Source organism: Bison bison, unplaced genomic scaffold (assembly GCF_000754665.1).
Source record: "Bison bison bison isolate TAMUID 2011002044 unplaced genomic scaffold, Bison_UMD1.0 scf7180017864180, whole genome shotgun sequence".
Classification (NCBI taxonomy): Eukaryota; Metazoa; Chordata; class Mammalia; order Artiodactyla; family Bovidae; genus Bison; species Bison bison.
The window spans coordinates 10,194,329-10,214,652 of NW_011494752.1; the positions used below are offsets into that span (position 1 = coordinate 10,194,329).

Below are 20,324 nucleotides of genomic sequence, written 5' to 3' on the forward strand. Positions count from 1 at the left end.
TAAACTACAGTCTCCTCTCCCCCTGCTGCTGGTCTTAAGGTTGTAATTTATATTCACTGTTGCCTCCTCAACCTCAGCCAGCACCTGCACTCATCTTGGTGGCTTACCCAGTGGCAAGACTCAGACATTCATCCTTGGGGCCCTGGTTGCCATGTGCTCCTCAGGCTATGACTGCTGTGTTTGTTATTCACCACCAAGATGGGTAAGTTGGTACTAGGAGGTATTCTAAGACAATGGTGAATTACCTGGGGGTCAAACATATGCCTCCCTTCCCCCACTGCAGTAACAGCCCCACACTCTCCTAGAGATCAGGATCAGATATCCCTGTAGCAGTGCTGGATCCTCTTGTTGCTGCCTGGTCCCCTGGCAGCAGCTGCAGTTTACATCTCAAAGGGACTATCAATGACTATCAATGTGTTTCCTGAATTAACTGTTCTACAAAGTGTGGCCTACACTGGCACTTATGGCATGCCTTCAACAGGCCATTCCAGTTCCAGTGTCGATCACCTTGGAAGCTTCTGGGGACGTGGTTGGTGATACAATTAGTGGATCCTGTGAGAATATGCACAATCCATTAACCTCCTCTGCTGTAAAGTCTGTTAAAGGATAAACAAGGATAAAGCTCCTTGTTTATTATGTGGATGTTATCATGTGGATGAATCAAACATTCTATGAGCCCCAAGATAGTGAGTGGTTTTGTCTGAGACCTTGCAAGCAGGAAAGGAAAGCAAATAGCTAGAATATGAGTTGATTCAGTCATATGAATTGCTGTTGCTTTCATAACAGAAGGGATCCAGTGGCACTAACTTGCCACCAAGTGTCTGACTGGTCTCCTAGTGGGGTGGTAACCATATTAGGGACCTAGCACTGGGGAGCCTGTGGCTGGAAGGCTGGACGGTCATAAGTTGCAGAAAGTGAACAAGCCTTGGGAAGGGGCAGCCTGGGATGATGGGCATATATGCAGAGCTTCCGTCTCTGCCACCAGGGCTTCAAAATTTAAGCTTGTGTTGTCAGTACTGAGTGACTGAACAAAAGCTGATGGACATCAACTTAGATCCTGGACAGAAATGAAGTATAGGAGCTGGGCTTACATTTACCTGGCTTTTCCTCTGTTTATGGAGTGCAGGGAGAAAATTCCGCTCTTACTGTCAGAATTTAGGGGTGTTGCTGGGAGACAAAGGGGTGATATCCTAGAGGAGAAAGGTTTACAGTTACTTCCCCTCAAACCTTTAGCTGACTTCCAAGCTGTGAAACAAGAGAAACCCTGTAAAAAGCAGCACCTTTTTAAGGTGAGGTTGTGTGTGTTAGTTGCTCCGTTGTGTCTGACTTTTTGCGACCCCATGGACTGTAGCCCGCAAGGCTCCTCTGTCCATGGGATTTTCCAGGCAAGAATACTGGAGTGGGTTGCCATTTCCTTCTCCAGGGGATCTTCCCAACCAAGGAATCGAATTCAGGTCTCCTGCATTGCAGGCAGATTCTTTACTCTCTGAGCCACTGGGGAAGCCACCAGGGAAAGTGAGGTTAGGAAAGGTTAAATGGATGAGCTGATTTCAGCAGCTGGCACAGTACAGGGAAGATAGAGATTACAGTTCAAGATCAAGCTCTACCAAGTGAGAAGGGCTTGGTAAGGGCCTTGGAGCTTGCGCTGTGACTCCAGGAGAACCATGCTCTAGAGCAAGGACAAAACTGAGACAGACCAACTTTAACGTGATCTACTGCTGCTGCTGCTGCTGCTAAGTCACTTCAGTCATGTCTGACTCTGTGTGACCCCATAGATGGCAGCCCACCAGGCTCCCCCGTCCCTGGGATTCTCCAGGCAAGAACACTGGAGTGGGTTGCCATTTCCTTCTCCAATGCATGAAAGGGAAAAGTCAAAGTGAAGTTGCTCAGTCGTGTCCCCATGGACTGCAGCCCACCAGGCTCCTCTGTCCATGGGATTTTCCAGGCAAGAGTACTGGAATGGGTTGCCATTGCATTCTCCGAACGTGATCCACTAGTACTCTGTTAAAATACAACCTTATCCTCTCTAGAGGAAGATAAACCAGGGATCTCTGCAATTTTTATACTTACAATAGCTGGCATCAAATGAAATATTTTACTAATATTTAGTAGGTGTATTAAAAAATCATATAAAGCAAATATCCTCCATTAAAAAAAAAAAGATAACAGCTGACTAGATAGCAACAAAAACAACAGACATAGGAGTAGGTTCCAAAGTGTAGCTACTGTAGTTAACTGTCCAGGACTTGAAATAAATATTATTAATATACTCAGGAGAAAAGAATGGAGAATTTCAGCAGATACCTACAATCCATATAAAGAGAGGACAAAAATTCCAGAAATAAAATCTGACTAAAGTTAAAAATTCAAAATGTGGGTTTATTAGCAGATTAAGACAGTGGAGGTATATAGTTTGATGCACACAGAGAAGAAAGAGATGGGAGATAGAAGAAGCTTTGAGACCTGGACCACAGTGAGAGACAGTGGAATGCCATTTTATTTTAGGTTATGAAAAAGATTCCCAAAACTAGCTATAATGAAAAGCAAACGTCAGATTAGAACCCTTATCCCAATGAAAATATCCTACCTAAATGAATGCAAAGTAAATATACAAAAAAAAAAGAAAGAAAGAAAGAAAGAAACAGTAAAGACAAAAGCTGAGATAAGTCACTGGATGCTCTGATAACCAGGCAAAGGGAACATGATCCAGTTAGAATAAGGAAAGTCTGGGAAGAACTAAGAACACAGGAATAGGCAAATATGTGAATAAATATGAGTAAACACTGTTTAACACAGTGATAATAATATCTTTTGGAGTTTAAAACAGAAATAAAATATATGGCTACAATGGAACAAAAGGCAGAGTATCAAGGGAATTAGACCGTTATTTTTTTTCATTGCTTTGAAATATTGAAATACTAATTTCAAGAGTGCTCCAATGAGTCAAAGACATTTTAGGGGTAATGATTTTTCAGATGTTTCAATATTAGGACAACCTTACAATTTTAAAAATTAAGGAAACCAAAGACTTTTTATTTTTATAAATTATATCAATATTTATTGTATTTGAAACTAAAATCAGAAAAATGTTTACTGTTTTATTGATTTAAAAATACTAAACTTACAATATGATATTGAAAAATATTTTTGAAAAAAAAATCTTCAAAACAAAAAATTAGTGCTAAGAGTGGTGGTGTTTGAAATTTTTTGCAAATCTCTCTTAATGCCTGACTGGAATAGTTTGCGAGGTCTGCTGTAACAAAAGCACCACAGATGAAATGGCTTAAATGACAGCAGTTTATCTACTCAAGGTTCTGGGGATAGAAGTCCAGGAGCCAGGTGTCTGCAAGGCTGGTTTCTCCCGAGGCCCCTCTCCTTGGCTTGCTGGTAGCTACCCTCCTGTGGCCTCTTCACATGGGTGTCCCTTTGAGTGTGCACTGCTGGTGGACTCTCTGTCCATCATGTTTCCTCTTAAGGACACCAGACTGTATTTAGGAGCCACCCTAACAGCCTCATCTTAACTTGTATGTTAGTCGCTCAGTCGTATTTGACTCAATGCGACCCCATGGACTGTAGCCCACCAGGCTTCTCTGTCCATGAGCTTCTCCATGCAATAATACTGGAGTGGACTGCCATGCCCTCCTCCAGGGGATCTTTTGGACCCAGGGATTGAACCTGGGTCTCCTGCACTGCAGGCAGACTCTACCATCTGAGCCACAAGGAAAGCCTCCTTGTAGAAGGGTGGCTTTTAACTTATCACCTCTTTAAAGGGCCTATGTCCTAAAGCAGACATTCTTGGGCACTTAGGAGTCAGAGTCTCAGCACATGAATTTGAGGGCTGAGGGACACAGTTCACTCAGTAACAATGGCTCAATAGAAGACAGCTGAATTCTGAGATCTTCTTTTGCATTGAATATTTTGCAATATCTCATGCCATGCAGCTTCCGAAAAACAGTAATCTATACTCATGAGAAAATGAGTATGAAAAATGAGAATGAGAAAAGTAAATAATGCCTTAGATTATGAAAATAGTCCTGCTGCTCTAGGGTAGCAACCAAAATAATAACTGAATGTATAATTAAGTTGAATAGAATATGAGATAATGAAGCATATTTGATTAATACAAAGAAAAGCAATAAAGGAGAAATGGAAGAAACAAGGTAACACAAGCGGACTTACACCCAATGAGTAATTACATGAAATGAAAATGGATTACACTCACTAATTAAACTACAGAGATTGTCAGACTAGATAAGACCCTAAATGGGTGCTGCTTACAGGAGACATACTGTAAATATAAGGTCACAGATTAGGTTAAAAGTAAAAAATAAGAGAAAGACATATATAGCGTATATTTGCTTTCTACTGCTGCATAACACATTAATGGAAACAGTGCCTTAAAACAACAACTGTTTATTAGCCCACAGCTCTGTGGGTCAGGAGTTCAAGCACAGTGAGGTTGGATTCTCTGCTCAGGTCTCAAAGGCTGAAATCAATGAGTCAGCTGGGTTGATTCTTGTCTGAAGGCTGAGGAAGAATCCATTTCTGAGCTAAATCAACTTGTTAGCAAAATTCAGCTCCTTGAAGTTGCAGGACTGATATTCCTGTTTCCTTGCTGGGCTCAGTCACAAGCTGCTCTCAGGTCCTACAGGGTGCACATTCCTGTCATGTGGCCCCTCTGTCTTCAAGGTCAGCAATGAAGAACATGGCTCACACTGACTCCCCCCTCATATTCCCAATCTCACTCACCAGGAGGAGCCCCACACTTTTTAAGACCTCAACTGATTTGGTCTGGCCCACTGAGGGTAATTTCATTATTCTGAGTCAACTGATTTGGGACTTCAGTTATATTTGCAAAATCCCTTCACAAAAGTACCTAGATTAGTGTTTGACTGAGCAACTGGGAACCTCTTGCATACCAGGGGCCAGAAGTTTAGGGAGCAATTTAGAATTCTGCCTAACACACCATGCAGACATGAACTGAAAGAAAACTATATCTAGAATATAGAAAGATATTCTAATAACCTGCAAATAACCAGAAAGAGTTATCAATTTAAAAATGGGAGAGTCTTGAATGGCACTTCTCAAAAGAGGATATTCAAGAAGCCAGTCAACACCTAGAAAGGGACTCAACATCAGTAGAGCGTAAGGTGATGCAGATTAAACCTCTAACGTGATAACACTACACACTGGAACCAGGCTCTGGAACTTTCCAATTCATGGAACTGCTCTAGTAAAGGTGTCCTGCATTATCTCTGCACCCAAATCCAATGGACATCTTTCAGTTCTTATGTCACTTTAACCTGCTGACCTTACTGCTTAGCTCCTTTCTTGGGGAGGTAAGGCAGACAGGGTATAGGTGTGATGAGGGGTTGAAGGCAGAAAGGAACAGCCAACACAGTTTATCAAGTCATGCAGACTGTTTGACAATATAGTTTCTTAAGGGTAGTATTTCAAGGTTAGACCCTTAAAACTTTCCAATCAGAAAGTGGTACGTTTTGTCCAAAGACACATCTAGTAATAGTTAATAAATTTCACTATTAAAATTCAATCAAAATAGTCATTTTAACCACAATGTCAAATTCATTTTAGGGAGACAGTTCCCATCACTCACCCGAGATCCCCTTCACAACATTGTGAGAGGGTATCTGACTTTCCTTCAGTCTCCATTAAAGTGTTGCCCTACATGCCTTGTCCTTTTCAGGGGTCAGGTCCACGGTCCGTTAGGGCCTTCTGGGACCAGGATTACAGCCTCTAGGTTCCCATTTTGACTGCACGACTCTCTTAGTATTTCCAATACTAAGTATTGGAAAGTATTTCTAATACTTTAAAATGGACTTGGGAGTCCTTGGCTGTTTCCCTCTCTATACATCAGTAATGAAATGCTGTGTGGGGCTGTACACAGACCTTTTCACCACTGTGATCTCCTTCAGTGCCATGTTGAAAGTGGAACTTGTCCTGAGGCTTGCAAGCCTTCTGGTCTATAACCTGGACACAAGTTCCAGATATTCTTGGATATATTTTGCATCTACCTGAAATTTCTATTACCTGCTTCAAATGAAAACTGAGAGAGTGAAGGGTGGTGGTGAAATGCTGGATAATTTCTTTGGAATCTAGGCAGCATCCAAACCAGTTCCCAAGCTCTTAAGATCCATGATCACTCCTGCCCTGCCAAGGTATACTCAGCATCCAGGGTAATTCCTGGGACATGACAGGTGTCCACAGGGAAAAAAAAATTAGCTTCACAGAAAAATAGGTTTTCATGTTTACATAAATATTACATACTCGCTGGAAAGAAAAACTGAAAAATATGGAAAAACAGAGAAAGGTAAAACAAATAAAAAAACACTGGATTCTAAAAAAAATCTGAAATGAATGTCATTAACTTTTTGGAGACCATCCCTTCATTCATGGTTATCAAATGTTTACACATAGTAGTTTTATACCATACACATTGCATTTACATTTTTCTGTTATCCTTGTCTTTCCCCGCACTTATCTTACGCTTCTCCTTTCCTCCCTCCCTTCGAGGTAACCAATATTAACAGCTTGGTGTATATTCTTGCTACCTGTTTCCATGCTCATCTAATCACATGCACACATATACACATAAATGCATGTGATCATTACTTTAACAAAAATGAAATTTTGTATATATACATCTCTGTAATAAAGCACTTACCAAAAAATTGAGGAAACACCTTTTAGTCAACTAGTGTAAATATAACTCATTTAAAAAATTACTCTCATGTTGTTCCATGGTATGGCTATATAACAGTTAATTCACCCATTCCCCAATTAGTTGGCATTCACTTTGTCTCCAGCTGGGTTTCATCTCTGTCTCTATAAATAATACTTTAACAAACATCCTTACTAATGCATATACTTTTGCACTGATGCTACTATTTCTGTGCAGCAAATTCTCAAACTGAGACTGCTGGGTCAAAATGCCTTTAAACATTTTAAAAATCTAAAAAATATATAGCTGGATTGCAAGTGGAAATATAAGTTAATATAACCATTTTGTAAGAGCACATGGTTTACCAAACTCCACTAGCAAAATATCTCTTAATTTCTGCCAACTCCACAAAGTGGAAGTAACATCTCATGGGTTGTTTTAACATGTACTTCCCTGAGTACTATTTATTTAGGTTCATAACATTGTTATAGGTTAATGCACTTGGAGTTGTTTTTCTATGAACAGCCATCTAGTCCAGATGGATTAAGACCTCAAGGTAAAAAATAAAATTATAAAAATCTCAGAAACAAATCTAAGAGATTATATATAACCTGGGGATTACATGGGTCTTTTTAACTGAGTAAATTAGGAATATAAAAAGGAAAAGATGTTTTACTATAAAGAATTACTTACAATCTTTTACTATATAAAAAATACAAAGGCAAATACTAGGTTAAGAAAAACATTTGGAACACACATGAGAAAGGATTAATAACTCAAATACATTAAGAGCACCTCCAGATTCATAAGAAATATAGACAGGCCAATAGGAATATATATATAAATATATATATAAGCAATCATTGAAGACAACTTTTTAAATGAATAAAATATGAAATTTGGATGAAGGTTTTCACATGCCCTTTTTATTATGAATTTTCTTATAATTTCTAAGATTTAAGATGACCAACTACTTTTCTACATTCTTATAAAGCGTCTCTTCAGTGTGTATTTTCTGGTGATTGCTCCTGGATGTTTTCCCACATTCATAAAATATACAGTTTATAAGATTCTTGTTACTGTCTGAACAATGATTTGCTGTTCTCTATATTAACTGAATTTCTCTCTGATGTGTTCTTTGATGTACAGTAAGGCTGGAGCTACTCCTAAAGGCTTTTCCACATTCACTACATTTATAGGGTTTTTCTCCAGTGTGCATCCTCAGATGCACAATAAAGTCTGAGTTAGTTCTGAAGGCTTTTCCACATTCTTCACATCTATAGGGCCTCTCCCCAGTATGAATTCTCTGGTGCAGAGTTAGCTGTGATAGAGTAATACAACCTTTCCCACATTCCTTACACGTGTAAGGTTTTTCTCCAGTATGTGTCCTCCAATGAACTGTAAGGTATGAACCTCTCCTGAAGGCTTTTCCACAGACATCACATTTATAGGGTTTCTCTCCACTATGGATTTTCTGATGTTCTGTAACGTGTACCATCTGGCTAAATGCTTTGCCACAGTCATTACATTTAAATGGCTTCTCCCCGGTATGTGTCCTTTGATGGGTATTAAAGCCTGAGTTACTTGTGAAAACCTTCCCACATTCATTACATTTATAGGGTTTCTCTCCAGTATGCCTTCTCTGATGCACAGTAAGCTGTGATGTATTAGTGAAAGCTTTCTCACATTCATTACATTTATATGGTTTTTCTCCAGTGTGGGTCCTCTGATGTACAATAAGGTATGACTTAGTTCTGAAGGATTTTCCACAGTTGTAGCATGTGTAGGGTTTCACACCAGTGTGAATTTTCTGGTGTTCCTTGAGATTTACCATTTTGGTAAATGCCCTCTCACAGTCAGTACATTTATATGGTTTCTCTCCAGTATGAATCCTCTGATGTACAGTTAAGTGTGATTTTATTCTGAAAGATTCCCCACATTCATTACAGAGATAAGGTTTCTCCTCAGTATGAATTCGCTGATGTATAATTAGAGATGAAGAACGCATGAAGGCCTTTCCACATTCATTACATTTATAAGGTTTCTCTCCTGTATGCATTCTGTGGTGTACACTAAGGCATGAATAATTAATAAATGCTTTCCCGCATTCATTACATTTATAGGGTTTTTCTCCAGTATGAATCCTCTGATGTTCTGTGAAATTTGCTATACGATTGAATGCCTTCCCACATTCACTACATTCATAGGGTTTTTCCCCAGTGTGAGTTCTGATATGCACAATAAGACTGGAATTACTTCTGTAGGCTTTGCCACATTCATTACACCTAAAGGGCTTCTCTCCAGTATGAATTCTCTGATGAACATTAAAGATTGTGGTATTCTTGAAAGATTTCCCACACTCATTGCATTTATATGGTTTCTCTTCAGTATGGGTCTTCTGATGTACACTAAGATATGACTTATTCCTAAAGGCTTTCCCACAATCATTACATTTGTAGGGTTTCTCTCCATTGTGAGTTTCCTGATGTCTTGCAAGTTTTGATTTATCACTAAAAGCTTTCCCGCATTCACTACATTTATAGGGCTTCTCTCCAGTTTGAATTCTCTGGTGTTGATTAAGGCGCGCACACTGGCTAAAAGATTTTCCACAGACATTGCATTGATAAGGTTTCTCCTTAGTATGAATTCTCTGATGCACCATAAGTGATGAAGAAGCAATGAAAGCCTTTCCACATTCACTACATTTATAGGGTTTTTCTCCAGTGTGAATTTTTTTATGTTGACTAAGATAAGAAGGCTGGCTGAACATTTTCCCACATTCACTACATTCATAAGGTTTTTCTTTAGTGTGAGTTCTCTGATGTTGATTGAGTAATGACCTGTAACGGAAGGCCTTTTCACATGTACTACATTTATAGGGTTTTTCTTTCTTATTGGGTTTTTTCTCTAAAGTGAGTTCTGAGGCAGGGCTTATGACTTTGCTGCCTTCTGTATCCTTGCAAATTTCCTTCCTCAGATGGGTATCTGTGATCAAATCTAAACCCTCTGTAAAATTTCCATCATGTGTTTGGTATTTGCCATGGGGCTCTTCTGTGATAACTTCTGGTTCTGGAAGAACAGTTCCAAACTCAAAGCCTTTCTGAATAGTGGGGATTTTCTTGTGTTTAACTGTTTTTTGGCCTACAGGACTCTGCTGACTATACTGCAGTCTCAGTATCCTGTCGCCCCATTTCCATAATCCTCCCATTATGGGGTCCCATAGACCATTCTCTGTGAGTTTCTCTACAATGGCATCCTGTGATAAATGTTTTTTAGAAAAATCCTCTGTTGGTATCGTATTCTTGGTTGTAGGTTTGGTCTCCAACTCTGGGAGGAAAAAAAGAAAACTCAAATGACTCCTATTTCCTAGGTTGAGGAGATTGTACTAACAGGATAACAAAAGGGAAGCTTGAATTGATAATGAACATATGTTTTTAACTGCTTGCAAATTGGCCTTATTTTCTAGGAAGAAGGGGGTAGGGTTAAGGGTGGCTGATTGAGCAAAGAACCATAGCAGTAATTCAAGGAGTTTTCTTCCTATTAAAAAAAATTTATTCCCGGTAACCCTTCTACAATCCAAGTTTCTCAAATATTTCTTCCTTTTCCCATTCCTTTTAGAGTCAAATTCTTTAGAGAGCTTCTTCAAAAGCTGTAACTAGTTCCTTGATTCCCATTTACTCCACAAACCAGACATTCACCCCCAACACCACTTCCCACTTGTTCTCATTATTTGTTCACTAGCTTTTCTGAGAGGGCTTTCTCTGACATTTCCTTGTCAGAATAGCTTCTTCAAGTCTTCGTATGTATCTTTTTTTTTTTTTTTTGCTCTCAATTTAGATTTTAAAAATTGTATTTAACTATTTAAGTACAGTTTATTTATTATACAATGTTGTATTAATTACTGTTGTGCAGCAAAGTGATTCAGTTATACATTAATATGTTATTTTTTAAAAAATATTCTTTTCTGTATCTTTTTACAGAACATTTATGGAAGACACTGATTTTTCAGAAAGTAGGCTGAACTAGTCAAAATTAATATAGTTGTGAATATTACAAATAACGACAATTACTTTTATCAAGAGTAGTTCTGCAACCTTTTTATGGGTCTTAAGAAAATTTCTGACAGTTTCAAAATTTTCTTAAACAATTATACTGGGTGGTTGTGGTCTTATAATTTATTTGTATAAACAAACTTAATATTTTACTTTTTAAAACACTTTCAAACTTCTTGAAAATTTTTATTTCCAAGTAATCACATCTAAATTAAAAAAAAATGGAATCAAAATCTGTGGTTAGTAAAATGGTTTTATGAAAAAAGAAATGGTTTTGAGGATTTTAAAACTCAAGTAGAAGTTTCAATGAATTCACAGGATGAGACACAGGTCTGAACTCAGGGTCACCAAAAAAGACCACTCTAGAACCCAAGGACTAAAACCTAGATGATTTAAATATCTAAATGAATTAAGGTGACAGGATTTTTTTTAGGGAAAAAGAAAAATGGAGAGAATATGACACCAGCATATCTGAATAAAAGAGAGTATTGAACAGTGTTCTTTAAGTAGAAGAAAAATAATCTTAGTTAAAAAGGTAAATATTGGTTAAATAGATAAATACTGTATTTTGATTCTCAAATGATTTATTCATATTCTCAATAAGTTAAGATCTTGGAAGAGTGGAGGGGGGTTCAGCAGGCTTGTAAGTGAAGAAAGTTAAATAATCAGTCAACAGGTTTAGCTTAAAAGAAATCAGTGATGATCCTTAAGAAAGCACTTTCAGGAAAATGAAAGAAGAGATATCAGATACACAGCAGTTAAACAAATGAGAAAAATATAAAGTTAACTGGAGAGGAGAGAATTGAAAGAATGAAGAAGAAATGAAGGAACAATTATGAAAATCATGCTCCCAAGAAAATAAAATAGGATGGGATGGGGACTACAAGTACAGGGCAGAGATGAGGGAGAAGGAAAAGGAGAGAAAAAGGGAGAGAGGAAGAAAAGGCAGGAGGGAGGCATAAGGAGAGAGGATGAGATGGGGAGAATCTTTTCCTCTGAGACAGCTTTGAACAAAGATACCCCCCAGATATTTCAAATATTCTGCTCCATCCAAGATCTACTGACTTTAAATAAATCTCATCCTCCAGTTTCTTATTAACTCACCCGAAAAGGGGGTTCTTGAAATTTCTCTCACTACCACCCATGGTCCTTTTCCATTCTCCAAATGAGATATCATGTCTGGTTTGGAAATTGCAAGCCCTGCTCAGAGAAAAATGAATAGGATTTGATTGTGCCTATGAGCAAGAACCAGGGTCAACTGCTCTTTATCTCCTGTGTGGAGTTGCTATGAGAAGTTCTAGAGGTGCATTCTCCAAGGCAGCTGCCAAGAGCCACCTATGGCTACTTAACTCTGAATTTAAATTAGTTAAAATTATATACAATTTAAAATTCAGTTTTTCATTTTACTAGCCAGATTTCAAGTTCTCAGTAGCTACAGTGTCTACTGCTTGTCATACTGGACAGCACAGATGCAGCAAATTCCCATCACAGGAGAATATCCTACTGCACAGCAGTGTTGTAGAGAAATACAAAGGTACCTCAAAGAAGCTCTGGACTGTAATCCTAGGTTTGGAAATAATCTGTTTAGAAAGAAAATAAACAGATTTGTTCATTCTTTCTAGAGGCACTGATAACTTTTACTCTTGAAATGACTGGAAAAAACTTTAGTCCTCAATCAGAGGGACTGTCAACACTCTCTAAGATTACAATGAAGTACATATTTCTTACTCTACAATTGGCAGACCATTGAGTTAAGAGCAAGAGACAATATAACTCCTAACAATATGCACCTAAGACTGAGATTTTAATGCTTAAATTCTAACCCAAAATTCAGTTAAGTATTTTAGAGAATCTATTATCTTCAGTAAATCTGGTCCAGTGGCAGGTACATACGCACAGAGCTTATCCTTACCCAAGGAGACAAGATTCCTATAATTCTCTAGCATCACGTCCTTATGCAGGTCCCTCTGTGTAGGGTCCATCAACCTCCATTCTTCCAATGTGAAGTCTACAGCCACATCTTTAAATGTCACTGATTCCTGAAATAAATACAGAGATCCCTCAGGGGACTATACAGTTAGACCTATTAGGTAGATTAATACATACAAAACTGGGGAAGAAAACTAGCAGTTTCCACCCAAATATTTCCTTCCTTAAAATTCTGCCTTATGCATATTATCAACTTTTTTCAGTTCTATTCTATAAAATATGGCTTAATAAAATAAATAGTTTATCATTCAGATTGTAGTTATAGAATATTATAAGCTGTCTGAGAAAGAAAAATAAGAAATCATGGGAACTTGAGGAGCTTTTTTGGTCAGGTTATAAAATATACGTATAGGCATCTTGTAAAAAAAAAAATCAAAGAACGAGCTATAAAATTGTTTTAATGGTTACCTATTAGAGGGAGGAGGAAATAGAGTGAAGAGAACTGGAACAGAAGCTAGATTTCCTTGAATATTTCCTGCCTTGTAGATTTGACTTTTGATCCATACAAATACTTTATATTATTATAAAAGAAAAACTAAATTTAAAAAAGCAATTCCTAAAAATTAAAAGTAAGATGAAATCAACTGGTAGCATACACATTCATCAGAGAGGAACTATTTTGAGCATCTTTAAAAGACAGTAATTTTTCTGTATATCTCTTGAGAGATATATTCTGAGGAGAAAAAGAATTGTAAAAAACAGCACATTTTCAGCAAATAATCCTATTGCTGGTGGCAGTGATGGAAATGCTAAGCTATTTTGTAACTGTGTGTGTGTGTTAGTTGCTCAGTCATGTCTGATTCTTTTGCCACCCCATCGACTGTAGCCCGCCAGGCTCCTCTGTCCATGGAATTCCCCAGCAAGAATACTGGTCCAGGGCTGCCATTTCCTACTCCAGGAGAATCTTCCCTACCCAGGGATCAAACCCAGGTCTTCTGCACTGCAGGCAGATTCTTTACCATCTGAGCCACAGCATTTACCCACATTGTGTGTGCAGTGTTGGATAAAGCAAGTTAGAATACTAGTATCATTCAGAGCTAATAAATCTGACGTGGGAGAAAGAACATATAGATTCAATATCAATGAGATTATGTATAAACTCCAGAAATTCAAAACTGAATTGGAAATATTGGTATAAACTCATTAAGTAGTTTAAGGAAAATATCCCATTATACTTCCTAGCTTTGTCCACTGAAAAGGTCTAGAAACGATAACCAAAAAGGTACTTTTATGCAGTTTAGACTGTGACCTCTACAGATTCCACTAAAGGAAACAAGGACCTGGAACTTTCTGTCACAATTAAAAGTGAGGAAACTCTCAAAGACTATCAGGACAATATGTAAGACATTGGAGACAACTTAAAGAGGCTCCCACTAGCCAAAGATGGGAAGACTTGAGCATCAATAAGAACAATAACTGTAATGGATTTAAAAAATATCTAATATATTTAAAATTATTATTTCATTAAAAAACTCAAAGGATACTCATTGATCAACTTTGGAGGATTCCTGGAGACTAGTAAATAAAGAGAGAGAATCAACCCTTGCCCTTCTTTTCCTATGCAAACATCCAGTTTGCACAGTAATAAGATGGAATCAGATAATTGAGCCTCTGTAGGCAAGAAGTGAAGTATGTGACACAGGCTACTTTTTCATCAGGAATTATAACAAGACCACCTGTCAAATTAGGGCTGCCACCACTAAGAGAAATGAAATCTGTCAAATTGCTGCTACTAGCCCTGGGGTTACTATACCGATCAAGCAAGATGGTATGCATGGTGAACCTGCAATGGTATTGGAACATTAAGAATTAGGGCAGTAAAAGAGGAGCTGTCACTTCATTCCCCTTAAGATACAACGCAAAGTATTACCTTTACCAATTCTGGCTCTTCTGCCTGAAGGTGAAGATCTTCCTCTGGCTGGAAAACTTGAGGACTCTGAGGGGACACAGAATAAGATCACTCCATGACTGGCTACCTGTTACAGACAGCACACCTCAACAAGCACCACCAGTCCACCGCAGATGTGGTGTATATACACCTCTTCTACTGTTTTATTTAGGGATGAAATTAAGGTCCATAGCAACATCCAATCATAACTTTCTTCCATTTTGTTTGAGACAATGACACACAGAAGACTGAAAAAGATATAACTGTATAGATTTTAAAGGCTTTAACAAATAATCTATCAAAACAAAAATAAACATATAAGGGGTATTAGATGCCACATAGTTCTTTTTCCTATGAGGATGAAGTCTGTTTCTCAAAAATTATCTATCTTACTCAAGAATAATATTCAAACGCTACTAACACCTGTTTTCTACAGTTGGAAAATCATTACCATGCCTGGGGGTTGGAGGGCATGTCTCCATACTCATTCAGGAAATATTTCAGGGACCTCTCACAACACTGTTTTCTTCCAAACCTTAAGATACTGTATACCTATAAGGACCTGATTTTATAAATTAAATTAAATTTTACTATACCTTCTAGTAGTACTTACTGATTTTGGATCTTGTGCCATTTTAAAAAATTAAGGGTAACAGAACTATTTTTAAATTTCATTGAGAAAAATGTCATCTTAGTTCTTCCAAGTTCTTATGTTAAAAATACAAATATTCAGCTTCTAGAAAATCAATGATGATGTGAGCTCAACTTCTGATAATTAGAGATGGGTTTGATCAGGCCTATACTAGACAAATACTTTAGATCTACTAATAAAGTGAAACACTTTGATTTTCATTTTATCTTTCCAAGGATTTGTCTTAAGGACTATTTACATGTTATATATTTTTGCTATCAAGAATAAAAGATCACCACTACAGGTTATTATGAATCATTACTATAACAAATTATATTGGGACTACTTTTCTTCTGTCTCTCCTATTTAAAAAGTCACTTCTAAAACACGGCTTTAATCACATTACTACCCACCTCAAACACACCCAAACACTCACACATGCATGTATACACTTAAATGTCTTCAGAGAAACAAGATCTAAGAAACATGAAAATATCTAAATTTCAATCCTATCTTTCTCAAATTATCTATCTTGAATCACTAGCTCACTCACTGTTCTCTGCCTCAGAGCCTTGCCTTCTCATCTGAAGTACCCTCACAATTAATTTATGACAATTTAAATCCCACTTGTAATTGGGTCACAGCTTAAATCTAACCATCTTCCTGGGCTTTCCATGACTGATTTAGCCCATACTAATATCCCATTTCTTTTCTTACATATCACTCATCAACTTTATCATACTGCTCAACAACTGTCATTCACCTAAATAAATTATGTAACTGTTTCTTTTGTAAGCCTTACCTCAGTGAGACTGTAAGCTCCCTACAGCCAAGCACTGTGTCTTAAACATCTTCTTTCTCTCCATGTCATCTATTAAGCTTGATCACTTCTTAATGGGTAGAAAAGAGGAGAACACTAAGAGTGGGCACAAGGGGAACAGTCCCTATGAATTAAGGTGTGTGTATGTACGCATATGTGTACATATATTCTTTTTTCAGTTTCCTAAACAAAATTTTCCGATTGGAAAATACTCCATTCTACTATCGGATAAATAACTGAAATTTCCTGGGAACAACACAAAGTTAACATCATAAGTAAATTTCCCAGACTTCCTATCATATCTCAAGATAGTGCATATACTGTTTGCGAGATCTGGTGTCTTGATATTTGTTTCAATATGCATAGTGAATCTCCCTATAGATTACAAGCTTTACTATGATGAACCCAATTTTCATGGATCAAACAATTTGATTCAGTTACCAAAAGGGGTATGGGTGAGGTAGAGAAGTCACACAACTTTGAGAAAAGTAGGCATGCTCTCAAACCAGGACAATAGGTCAGATCAGAGGAGGTTTCCCCAACTTACCAGAGGTCCAACTGAAAAAACTACAGCAGCCATAATCTCTTCCTCTGGGTTCCCCTCTCTGGAAAAAGGGAGTCCTGCAAAGACAAATCTAAGAAAGAGAAATAAGCCATGAAAACCAATCTTGCCTTGGAAATCTCAGATGTACTAAGGGGAAATCTTGACATTACAAGTATGACCTCTCTAAAAATTACAAGTTAATCCCCAAGATCAGTGAGGGAATACTACTCTTACTAGTGTAGCTCTTAATACTACTAAATGCAGTCACTGCTAGCAGATCAAACATGGTACAAGCAGCTTTTAAACTACTTTCTCAATGACCTTCACATCACCCAATGGAAACTACATTCCCATTTCACATATGAGAAAATCGAGGCTTAGAAAAATTAAACCATTTTACACAATGCCATGTAGGATTCCAAATCAATCTACTTATAATGCCCACACTTTTTCCATTACATCAACTTGCTGTGTGTTGTGAAATAAAACAATTCAATCTTTCCTTGCCACAATCACCTCCTTACCTAACAATGAAATAATCTAATAATCTCTTTTTTCCTGTCTTTCCTATGAAGAGTCAATTTGCTAACAGTTTCACAGACCTCAGCTTCATGTAAAAAGAACACCACAACTCCAAAGATATTAGAAACCTTGACATGCTTCTCTCAATCTCCCATTTAAATAGATCTTTTATCTATCCTTTCTATATCAGGCAAAACCAAACAATAAGGAGCAGGATAGTAATAACGATATAAGACAAAGTGGAATCCAGTGCACAAAGCACTGAGCAGTAGTCCTCTTATAGTGAAAATGTTATATGCCTAAAAAAGGCTTTACACTGTGGAGAAGCAAAGTGGCAGAGATCTTGTTCAGATACCCGAGGCACTGATTCTGCTTTTTGTCTTTGGTTAAAGATATGGCCTTGTTGATGTTGAGTTTGGTTTAAAAACAAGAGCTTGAGGTTTGAAAACATTTTCTTAACAAATGCATAGTTGCGGAATGATGCTGCAAGGCATATAAAAGGGCAGGAGCACAGAGAGAATTGAGTTTTCCATACCTTGTGAAATTCTACTTTTGAATAAGAGCTTCCTGGGCAGTTTGACATTCTCACCACTCAGCAGGGCTTTGGAGGCCCAAAGGGATCTATGTTGAATTATGCTGAATATGTCCCTCCTTTACATGTATAATATACTTTCACTAAGAATCCACATCCGAGACTTCCCTGGTGGCTCAGTGGTAAAGAATCCACCTGGCAATGCACGAAACACAGGTTTGATTCCTGATCCAGGAGGATGCCACATATCATGGAGAAACTAAGCCTGTGCACCACAACTACTGAGCCCATGTTCTAGAGCCTGGGAGCCACAACTACTGAAGCCCGAGAGCCCTAGATCCTATGCTCTGCCACGAGAAGCCACCATAATCAGATGCCTGCGCCCCACAACCAGAGAGTAGCCCCTGCTCGCCACACTAGAGAAAAACTTGCACAGCAAGGAAGATCCAGCAGAGCCAAAAATAAATAATAAACCAACTTCGAAAAAAGTGTGTTGTGCGTCTATACACTAATAATGAACTACCACAGAGAAATTTAAGAATCAATCTCATTTACAATTGCCTAAAAAAGAAATACTTAGGAATTTAACCAAGAAAGTGACAGACCTGCATACATTGAAAACTTGAAGACATTAAGTGGAAAGATGTTTCCTGCTCAAAGCCTGGAAGAATTATCGTTGTTAAAAATGTCCATACTACTTAAAGTAATCTATAGATTAGATTCAAAATCCATCAAAATTCCCAAGGCATTTTTCACAGAATTGAGCAAATAATACTAAATTTGTACAGAACCACAAAAGAGCCCAAATTGCCAAAGCAAGTTTGAGAAATAACAAGGCTGGAGGTATCATGCTTCCTGATTTCAAACTATGTCACTAAGCTATAGTAATGAAAACAGTATGATATTGTGAAAGATGCAGATTAATGGAAAAGATTAGAGTACAGAAATAAACCCACACACAAATGGGCAATTTATAACAAAGGAACCAAGAATATACAACAGGGAAAGAACAGTCTCTTCAAAAAATAGTGTTGGGAAAACTGGACAGTGACCTGCAAAAGCATGAAACTGGACTACTAACTTACCCCACATTAAAAAAGATTAAGTGAATTAGGTACCATAGGATCTCATTTAAATGTGGAATCTAAAAAAACAAACACCCTAGACTGCCAGATACAGAGAACAGATTGATGGTTTGGGAGGCGGGGTGGGGGTGGTAGCTGCGAAGTTGGTGAAGGTGGTGAAAAGGTACAAACTTCCAGGTACAAAATAAGTAAGTCCAAGGGACTTCCCTGGCAATCCAGTGATTAAGACACAGCACTTCCACTGCAGGGGTACGGGTTCCAATCCTGGTTGGGGAACTAAGTTCCTACAAGCAGCATGAAACGGCCAAGAAAATTAAATAAATAAAATAAAATAAGCAACCAGGGCTGCAACGCACAGCACCATGACTAGAGTTAATAATACTGCATTCTGGGAATTCCCTGGGATCCAGTGGTTAGAACTCCCGGCTTTCACTGCCTTGGCCCAGGTCAAGCTCTGGTCGGGGAACTAAGGTCTTCCAAGTTTGAGTAAGCTCCGGGAGTTGGTGATGGACAGGGAGGCCTGGCGTGCTGCAGTCCACGGGGTCGCAGAGTCGGACAAGACTGAGCGACTGAACTGAACTGAAGTTGCCCCAGCAACAAAAACAAACATTCAAAAAAACCTGTGCTGCGTATCTGGAAGTTGCGCCGGCAGGAAAAGCTGCCTCCGCTTCCCAAAGGCAGGAGGGGGACACTTGTCAGGTTCCCGCTATCGAACCCCAGTACTTCCACGCTGCCAAACCCGTCTGCTCCCCTCAAAGCCCTTCTCGGCCCACTCTTCCTCAGTCCAGGCGCAGCCGCGGGAAGAGGGGAGGGTCCAGTCACGCCCCCGCCCAGCCCGGCTCCCTCTCCCAGAGCCTCCAGGTCGCTGACTTCTGAGGTAGCCCGACCCTGGCCACCTCTGAGGTGGGCGGGTCAGCTCCAGGCCCGAGGCCCCACCGGAAGCGGCCCCGCCCCCGACGCCGCCGGGAGCCGAGCGCCGAGGGAGGGGTGAGGGGGACCCGGCCAGGCGCCAGGGCAACTAATACCTGGCGGCCGCCCGAGGACAAGACGCTCTCAGAGCAGGGCGTGAGCGCTTCCAGCAATGGCGCCGGCGGCGGGAGCGGCCGCGGACGGCAGTGCGCCTGCGCAGCCGGCGGGGACCACGGCGCCCAGAATCCTCCGCGGCGCCGCCCTGCTTTGGCAAGTCCTTTCTGCTTTGGTGTGGGAGTTGGCATCGTAGACTGTTTGTGGACCTAAGAAGTTTGGTCACATTGAGAGATCACGACTGTGTATCGAGCACTAAAACTAGTGATACAAAGAATGACACAGCCCTTGCCTCTGAGCACTTCCATTTGACTAAAGAAATAAAGCCACTGAGAGAACAGTGTGCGAGTCGCTGTCATGTCAGACTCTTGCGACCCCATGGACTGTAGCCTACTAGGCTCCTTTGTCCATGGGATTCTCTAGGCAAGAATACTGGAGTGGGTTGCCGTGTCCTCCACCAGAGGATCTTCCCAACTCAGGGATGGAACCTAGGTTTCCTCCATGGCAGGCAGACTCTACCATCTGAGCCACAAGGGAATCCTCAAACGTGAACGTGAAG

At 39.2% G+C, this 20,324-nt stretch overlaps 1 protein-coding gene across 2 annotated transcripts; it reads right to left on the minus strand.

Annotated features, from left to right (window-relative positions):
• Positions 1–7,584: 7,584 nt before the first annotated feature.
• On the minus strand, positions 7,585–19,845 carry ZNF624 (zinc finger protein 624). Of its 2 annotated transcripts, XM_010842975.1 has the most exons (7): positions 19,768–19,834; positions 16,607–16,694; positions 16,042–16,129; positions 14,591–14,656; positions 12,644–12,770; positions 11,836–11,931; positions 7,585–10,006 (listed from the first exon to the last, which is right to left on the minus strand). In XM_010842975.1, the coding sequence occupies exons 5-7, from the start codon at positions 12,711–12,713 to the stop codon at positions 7,785–7,787; spliced, it is 2,388 nt and encodes a 795-aa protein (XP_010841277.1). In that variant the 5' UTR covers positions 12,714–12,770; positions 14,591–14,656; positions 16,042–16,129; positions 16,607–16,694; positions 19,768–19,834; the 3' UTR covers positions 7,585–7,784. The 2 variants fall into 2 exon arrangements, with proteins under 2 accessions (XP_010841277.1, XP_010841276.1); XM_010842974.1 differs by lacking the exon at positions 16,042–16,129 and having other exon boundaries at positions 19,768–19,845.
• Positions 19,846–20,324: the final 479 nt, after the last annotated feature.

Coding starts and splice junctions, on each gene's coding strand:
- ZNF624 (XM_010842974.1), bottom strand. CDS start 16,639: ATGGCTGCTGTAGTTTTTTCAGTTGGACCTCTG. Junction 11,932..12,643: donor TAGGAATCTTGTCTCCTTGG/GTAAGGATAAGC, acceptor TTCTCTGAGCAG/GGCTTGCAATTTCCAAACCA. Junction 10,007..11,835: donor TTCAAGAACCCCCTTTTCGG/GTGAGTTAATAA, acceptor TTTTCCTCCCAG/AGTTGGAGACCAAACCTACA.